At 49.3% G+C, this 8258-nt stretch overlaps 1 protein-coding gene across 1 annotated transcript in view; it reads left to right on the top strand.

Annotated features, from left to right (window-relative positions):
- The window catches only part of NT5DC2 (5'-nucleotidase domain containing 2), a 27214-nt gene that overhangs the window by 18814 nt on the left and 142 nt on the right, over nucleotides 1-8258 (top strand). Inside the window, exons 7-14 of the mRNA XM_010287973.1 lie at nucleotides 17-77; nucleotides 729-831; nucleotides 1330-1431; nucleotides 3211-3292; nucleotides 6624-6710; nucleotides 7200-7340; nucleotides 7575-7639; nucleotides 8112-8258. The exon at nucleotides 8112-8258 is cut by the window's right edge and continues 142 nt beyond it. Of these exons, the coding sequence (XP_010286275.1) occupies nucleotides 17-77; nucleotides 729-831; nucleotides 1330-1431; nucleotides 3211-3292; nucleotides 6624-6710; nucleotides 7200-7340; nucleotides 7575-7639; nucleotides 8112-8258 (788 nt within the window). The remainder of the gene's footprint in view (nucleotides 1-16; nucleotides 78-728; nucleotides 832-1329; nucleotides 1432-3210; nucleotides 3293-6623; nucleotides 6711-7199; nucleotides 7341-7574; nucleotides 7640-8111) is intronic.

The following is an 8258-nucleotide window of genomic DNA, read 5'->3' on the forward strand; positions in this document are numbered from 1 at the left end:
CTGCCTTTTTCTTTAGGATGCTATTAGAGATGTACATGTGAAAGGAGTGATGTACAAATGGATTGAAAAAGATATGGGTGAGTTAAGTAGAGCTCTGGTGCCAAATCCATTTTGATGTGTCTCGTACTGTGTGGCGTTCTGTGTAAGAAGACTGTGTAGGCCCTACATGCAGTCACAGGAGTCAGAGGGACACAGACATCAATGACATACTTGGTTGTGGCATGCCTAAAGGCAGCTGAGGGGTAGAGTGGCATTAAGAACCAAGTGGTATTTAGGGTCAGGATCTATTTTAATGGAGGAAATGGCTACCTCATTGCTTGCATTTGTTTTCCTTCAGCCTGTAAGCGAGGGGTCACAGTCCTTGGCATGATGTGAACATGCAAAGGCACCATCTGGGAAGGCTTCCTGGTCATTCAGGGGAAAGAAAGTAGCAACATGGCCTGGAGTGGCTGTGCCTGTCCCTTGTGATGGGTTGGTATCAACCCTCTTTTTTGCCAACCTTGTCAGTTCCTTAGTTTTTTTCTTCTATCTAGATGGGATTGACGAGGATGAGGAAGGCCATTTTATCACCATGGTAGTTCACTACCTGCCGGCCTGAGGTGGGTATAACTCAGGCCTTTTGCATTCCTATTGGAATAGGGGCTAGGTTTGTTTTTGTTTTTAAAGAAATGTGGTCATGACTTATACCAAAATTTTTTGATTGATGTGTCTGTTTTATTCCAATATAGAACAGTATATTCTGCATGGGGATGAAATCTATGCTGTGCTAAACCGACTGGTGAACCACAAGAAGAAACTCTTCCTCATTACAAACAGTCCCTTTAGCTTTGTGTGAGTACCATTATTGCACATCGATGGGTCACAAGAGCTGTGCAGGGCGCTCTCTCCTGTGAGCATCTGAAAGTTGTATGCTAGAGGTTTTTGTGGCAACAATCATGAGAGTGCTCTCTGAGAACCAGCTGTGGTGAATGTTGCACCCCACAGCTCTCTGTGCATCACTGACTCTCACCTTTTGAAGAAGATACGAGGCTATGGCTGGCCACAACATTACAGACCTGCTGCTTTAGATTACCTCTAGCAGCTTTTGCTGCATTATAGACTTTTCTGGACTTCCCATGGTACAGGAGAAAGGGTGGGACAGCTGGAAACAGTCAAAGCGCTACCTCAATCCTCCATGCAATGAGACAGCCTTGGGGGAATTCACAGATCTCTATGCTTTCTTCGCTGTTACTGAATTGAGAGTAAATTTAGGACAGACTGTTGTAAAGATGCTGTGTTGGGTGCAAAAGAGTACCGGATCTGTTAACTTTTCTGTTCCTTTGCCCTTAGGGACAAAGGAATGAAACACATGGTTGGCAAGAACTGGCGGGACTTATTCGACATGGTCATTGTCCAAGCTGACAAGCCCAACTTCTTCACTGATCGGCGGAAGTACGTGTCCTGGGGCGATACGGCACTGCTGCATGTGGGCCTGAGGTTCTGGGGCCCCTTTCCTGGAGTAAACAGCTCCTTTTACCTTTCAAAAGAGTAGTGTTTTTCTAAGCATAATCTAGGTCTAGTAGGGATTCAGCTGCCTGCTGCCCTCTCAGATAGTCTCTGAGGAGATGAAAACTGACCAGTCTGGGAATAAGTGGATGGAATGTGTAGTGCCAAGCAGAAAGCGTGTTTCTAAAATTGGCTGTCTTAAGCCTCATCAGTTTTGTCATGGTCTGGGCTTAACTTAGATTTTTAGGGGTAATAATGGAACGGTGTGTATGAGAGCTGGCCGTTTCTTGGCTCTAGGTCTTGAGAATGTACTAAAATCTTTCTTTTTCCTGTTCCCCACAGCAAATATCTGTGTGGTTTGGGTTTTGTTTTGGATTGTTTGTTGGTTGGTTTTTTTGTTTGTTTGGTTTTGTTTGTTTTTTTTTAGTTGCTGGATACATGTCATTTGGTAATTGGCAGCTCTGCAGGCCTTTGTATGTGGCGGCTGGGTTTTGTGGTCAGTTAGGAGCTGCCAAGGGACTAGCTGATAGGCAAGCTGCTGCTGCTCACTTTGCTTTTTGGGTTATTTGCTTTGGGAACTTGTATCTGCTTTGTTGCCTCAACTTACGACTGACCAGGAATTACTGCCCTTGAGGGAGAGATCTGTTCTTTCCTCTTTATGTGTTTTCTTCCCCCATTTCCCAGGCCACTAGCATAAACTGGAGTAAACCTATGAAATGGCTTTATTAAAGGTTTTCTTCATGGGATGTAGGTGAAATGTCTTAAAAATGTAGCATGGAGCTATGATGATCTCGGAAATAAAACCTTATGGCTGCATGGTGCCAAAGGGTCTGCTCATATAGTGGGCCAGTGGAATGACATACATCCAAGGTGAAGGAACCTCCTGATGGTGAGCTGTAGTGAACTGTGGAGTGTTTTCTCAAAGGGAAAATGCAGGCGTGCACTGGAGACTACTCGTGGTTGAGGAGCTCCTTGCTCGGGTAGGCTGTAAAGTTCATGGTGAGAGGCTGGATTCCTTCTGCCCTAAGGATCATACAGTACTTCTGGATGAGACTGTTCTTTGCTTGCAGGTGCAGCAGCTTCATACCAGGGCTTATGACCCCAGAGCTCACAGTTGGGAACTCCTATCCCAAGAGGAGCAATGTTCCCTTCGAGCATGAATGTTCATGGGGGTCAAGTAACTTAAGCCTTGTTTTGCTGCTTCTGTCCAAGTGGTAGGTAACCAGGAAAGCCCTCAGGAACACCAGGAGCCAGCTCGGGTCAGCTGCCCAGAACAGCACAGAGACTGTTTTCCCTCTGCTCTGCAGACTGTTTTATCCTATTAAGACATTCCACAGTCTCCACTGGGCTGGGGCGTAGCCAGACTGGAACACGACACAAAGTGTTTCATTGCAAAGCCTTCCTGGCCTTAGCATGTCAGAGGGAGTCTTTTTTTTTTTTTTTTTTTAACCTCTTCTCTGGATCTGAAAAGCAAGAAGAGTTGTTAGGGATATTGGCATGAAAAGGTTACAGTCAATGGAAGGATTTTGAAAAGATGTTTCCCTCTTGCACTTTCTCTTTACCTGAGAAAAATAGCGCAGAAGGCCCAGAAGGTCACTTCTCACGTAGAGCTTTTATTATGAGTTGTTACATAGGTAAACAAGTTTTCTAATTCAAATGTTGTGGTTGCTGGGTAACAATCACCAAAAATCAAAGGAAGTTGACATCTCCCTGCTTTTTTTCCAGACCTTTTCGAAAACTGGATGATAAAGGCTCACTGCAGTGGGACAAAATAAACCAGCTGGAGAAAGGAAAGATCTACAAAGAGGTAATGTGACCTGGGTGCATAAGGGGTATGAAGCAAGAGTCTGAAATGGTAGGGACTCATGTAAGTCCCCATTTTTGGAAGTCCCCCAACTAGGAAAATCTGTTTAGTCAGGGTGGGGGAAAATGATGGGTTCTTCTATAGGTCACTTGTGGATGTCTGACACTGAAGTTTGAAAAGTAAAAAATGGCAATGCTTGAAAAAAGCACCTGTGATAGAGGGAACTTGTAAGGAGATGCACTCTAGGCTTTATGTGCTACGCTGGCTGATGGCAGTGAGAGATGCCCTCTGTCCCCATGCAGAGATCTACTGTCCCCCTAAATGATTTCAGCATGTCTCTTGGCATGCTGTGGAGCAATAGCCTTGTGATTTGCACGCCTCTGAAAAGTCTTTCAGCTTTTGCTGGGTTGTAAGCATTAGAATAAAGGGTTTTTTCCTGTATTGGAAAGCCTTGCAGAGCGCTGTGTTGCCTGTCAGGTGCGATCAACCAGCCTCTGAGAATGGCAAGAGATGCTTCATGCCAGCTGTAGAAAAGGCTGCTCTCCTGGCAGTCAGAGTTTTTTACAATTGCAGGAGGCAGAGCCAAAGTAAGGTATACCAGAGCTGCCTGTGAGGAAGGCTTTTTGTCTGCAGCTCTGAAACTGTTTCCTACCCAGCTCCATGTAGCTCATGCTGCAGAAAGGCGTGTAACAGGAGTGAGGTATGCCACCCAGCTCAGCTGGGCTTGACATTAGAGACTGAAGGACAGGGACAAGGGAGCAAAAGACAGAGCAGGGCCAGTTGACTTAGGGTGTTGGGTGCTTGCCTTTCTGCCCAGGAGGACCTGTGCTGAGTTATCTCTGCCAGGATGAGTTTTTCCCTGCTGCTGCCCTGTTTGTGTGAGAAGGGGTAGTAGGGAAACATCCTCTGCATGTGCAGCAGGGATCAGTGAATGCCCCCTGCCCCTGTGTGTACAATGGAACCTTGAGCGTAGGAGCTCTGTTCTGACATCATTGTCCAGCATGGCTGATTGATTGAGCAGTTTGGTTCTTCTGATGTCCTGGTCCTAAAACTCTTGTCCTGAAGGGGCTCCCAAGAGTGGGTAAGGAGGCAGAGCTCTTTGCAATCTGGTGTGTTTGCAAAGATCTTCCACACCTCGCTCCACATTGTTCTCCGTAAGATTGGAAAAGGTGGGGTTGTGGAGGAGGGAATGGAGAAACAAGGGTGATCAAATAGGATACAAAGCCTGGCTCCCGTCCCCCTCCCCTTCCTGAAGGATAAGCGTGTCCCAAGGGTGGGCTGTTGCTCTGGTGAACTTGCAGTCTTGGGGTGTTTTCCTTGCAGCTGGTCTGTCCCCTGAGAACAAGTTGCCTCTGGCTTTAGGACGGTTTGTTCTTGGTTATGTGAGCTGTCCAATCCCACGGGAAGAAACTGAGATTGCGGTCAAGTAGCTGGGACCTGACCTGTGGCAGAGAAGTAGGTCATGTCCTTGAGTAGTGTTGTTTGTTGGGGAAGCCTCTGGCCAGTCCAGTGGGTCTGCCCAAGCGCTCTGCTAGCATCCCATCCTCTGCCAAGAAGTGTGGTTCTTGAGATGTGACAGAGTGTGTATCCTGGTTGTAATCCACCATGTCCCTATCATTTTTGATTTCTTGGAGTGCCACAATATGCTTCTTTCTGGCATGTGTTAGTGGCCATGGACTTTGCTGTGCTGGTGATGTTGCTAGAGGCCTCTGAGCAGACTTGTTCCAGCCCCCTGAAGAACAGCTGTATGGTAGCTGTGCTGTGGGTATCTATCTATCTCGTACGAATGGGACCTCAAGGATTGGTGTTTTGCACTGGGGTCTGGGAAATTCAAGTGAAGGCCCTCTAGGCCCTCCTTTCTGATAGAAGTGGTGTTTTCTGTTTGTGGCATGTATGTACTCCCATCCCTCCCCCAGACTGCCGTCTCAGGAGACAGGGAGCAGGACAGCTGGCTCCTGGAGGTCATGTAACAGGACTATGGCTCAGTGGAGGTCCAAGTGCAGGTCTCCTGGTTGTCAGGTCCACTGCTGTTTGAGGTGACTGGAGCACAGCAAAAGGACCATCCTCCTCCCAAGGCTGTAGTCCATTTCCCTGCTCTGCCAGTGGCTTCCTGAGCAACCCTCAAAGTGAGCAGCAGCAATGTCATGTCCAAGAAATGCCTGGCCCTCCGTTTCCGTGCTGTTAAGGGAAGTCTGCACAGCTCCAGTGATGATGCAGCAACGGGAGGCCCAGCATCCTGGCTCTGGGCACCCTTTGCTGTGCATACAGCACGTTGCCAGTGGCCAAATGCCAGGCTGCAGGCTTTTGTGGGAGCTGGCTTGTATTTGGGGGTTTTCTGCCTGGGCCAGTACTGTTGGGTAGGGGTGCTAGCTCTTTCCTGGCACTGGAGACTGGCTGGAGAGATCGCTGCAGGGTGGCTCGCAGGTTTGCATTGACTGCTTGTGCTGGAACAGTCTGGTTTGCTGGTGCTGATGGGGCCTTTTTCTTTCCTAGTGGGTTTTGTTTCTGTTGTGACTCATGTGGAAAACTTGTGTGGAGATGGAAGAAGGGGGGGGTCCCTGAAGTCTCCTCCATGTACGGACAGATATTTGGAAAGCCTTGAAAGCTGCTCTGCGCTGTGCTTTAGCTGGTGCTTTGGGGTTTGGTTTGTTTTACTTAGCGGTGACTCTACCCAAGCTGCCTGGCTTTTTGGCTTGGTTAAGCAGTCCCTGTGAATGCGTGGGTGTTGTTAATCTTTCAGGTTGGGATGATGGTCAGTGATGTGAGAACAGCCTGAAATGCTCCTGACTCAGAAAGCCTTGCGTGATGGTGCTCACCTTCCCTCCGATTTGCCTCACAGGGTGCAGTCACTGTCTGTCACCTGAGCTGAACAATGTCTGAACCCAGACCACCAGGGATTCTTTCACTCCAGCTTTTCTAATTTAGGTGTCTCTCACTTTTGGCCTCTAATCTGCCTCCTTTTGTTGCCTTTTTAGTCCATGTAGTCCCCTTGACTTGCTGTGCCCTAGAGCACAGAACTTCCCCCTCAATTGCTTACTGGTTTCGGAAGAGCTTCTGTCTTTTTCTGTAGCATGAGAAAAGCTCAGGGACGTGCAAGGGCATTGTCACATGGAAGGAAAATGAGATAAGGTGGGGAAGAACAGAAACCTCTGGGTCTGTGTGGCGGGGAGCAAGCAGGTTAATGTCTCATGAGAATGCTCACATCTGCATGTGGTAAGGTGGCACGTCCGGTTGCGTCGACAGCGCTGCTGGGGTGGCTGCCCAGTACCATGCAGTGCGGATGGAGGCATTTGGCCTGTAACCACATTTCTCTCCGTGTTCCTTTTACTTGCAGGGTAACCTCTTTGATTTTCTGAGGCTGACAGGCTGGCGTGGGTCCAAAGTGCTCTACTTTGGCGACCATCTGTACAGCGACCTTGCGGTAAGTAAGTGAAAAGGTCTCTGCTCTCCAGTGAGGTGGGAGCAAGCTTGTGTGACTGTTGGGGTCACAGCTGTGTTGGAGTGTAAGGCAGGGCCCTGCTCTGAGTGCTCAGGTCTCCAGCATGCTGTGCTGGGTCCTCTGCAGCCTGCGGGTTTTGGGGCACACACAGGACACATAAGCATCCCCACTCTGCTGCAACGCAGAATCAAACAGTGGAGAAAGGGCTCCTGAAGTACTTTCTGTGGCTAAAGAACATCTGTTGGTCTGCACACCTGAGAGCAGTTTGTATGAATCCAGCATTTCTAGGTGCTTCACACAGCTGCTGGCTGGGAGATGATAGGTGTTCCTGGCATGACCCAGCATGGGCTATGGATGCCTGTCCCCTGAGAATCTATAATGGGAACAGACCACACTTCTAGGAAGTGGGATTGTGTTTGGCTTTCAGTCTTCCTGTTGAATTCTTGGTTGTTTTTTCACCCCGACCTCTAGGACCTTATGCTGCGTCATGGCTGGAGGACTGGAGCCATCGTTCCTGAATTGGAGACGGAGATTCGGATCATAAACACAGAGCAGTACATGCACTCCCTGACTTGGCAGCAGGCTCTGACGGGGCTGCTGGAGAGAATGCAGGTAAACAGCTCCTGCCTGAGCAGGGCAGGTAGTATGCCGCCTTCCGAGTCTGTGATTTCGGCCTAGCGCGGGAATTGGGGGACGTACCATCTTGCCTGTGTTCTCAAAAATATCTCCTCCTCCTCCTGGTGCAGTGGACCTGTGGGTTTGTGAGTTACAGTGGAAACCGGGGGGAGCTGACGTGTGGTCTGCAGGACTGATGCAACGTGGCGCTTTCTGCTGTTGTCTTTGCAGATGTATCAGGATGCGGAGTCGAAGCAAGTATTGCTGGAGTGGATGAAGGAACGTCAGGAGATCAGGTGGGCGTTGTCCCCCTTGCTCATGAGGTCTCTTGGGGGCTCGCTCCCAGGTCTGCACTGGGTCTGTTTTATAACCTGTTTTGGGGACAGTGGTGCTGCAGCGGTTGGCCTGTGGTCCTCTCTGGTGTCACTTGTCTGGGGCGCAGGAAGCAGCGGTGCAGCCCGGGACGCTGGACAGCTGAACTGGTTTGAAGGCAAGGGGGGAGAGGGGAGGTGGTGTCCCTTGTCTGCTACTGTGGCTCCTGGCACTGTGGGTCGGTCCCTGCCCGTAACAGCTATGGTAAACAAGGAAGAGTAAGAGTGCGGTGAATATTCATCACAGTCTCACCGCACAGGGACTGGTCTGTATCACAGCCTGAGTTGGAGGGTACTTGGGGCAATCCCAAGATGTCTTCTGGGGCTAAGGGATTGGAGGGGGAAGAATCTGTGACCATGGCCTTTTATCTACAGAGCACTGTCTCTTTCCTCTCAGGTCTCTGACAAAGAACCTGTTCAACCCCCAGTTTGGAAGCATCTTCCGCACCTTCCACAACCCCACGTACTTCTCTCGACGGCTGGTGCGGTTCTCTGATATCTACATGGCTTCCATCAGCTGCCTGCCGAACTACGATGTGGAGTT

This window comes from Phaethon lepturus, unplaced genomic scaffold (assembly GCF_000687285.1).
Source record: "Phaethon lepturus isolate BGI_N335 unplaced genomic scaffold, ASM68728v1 scaffold54405, whole genome shotgun sequence".
NCBI lineage: Eukaryota > Metazoa > Chordata > Aves > Phaethontiformes > Phaethontidae > Phaethon > Phaethon lepturus.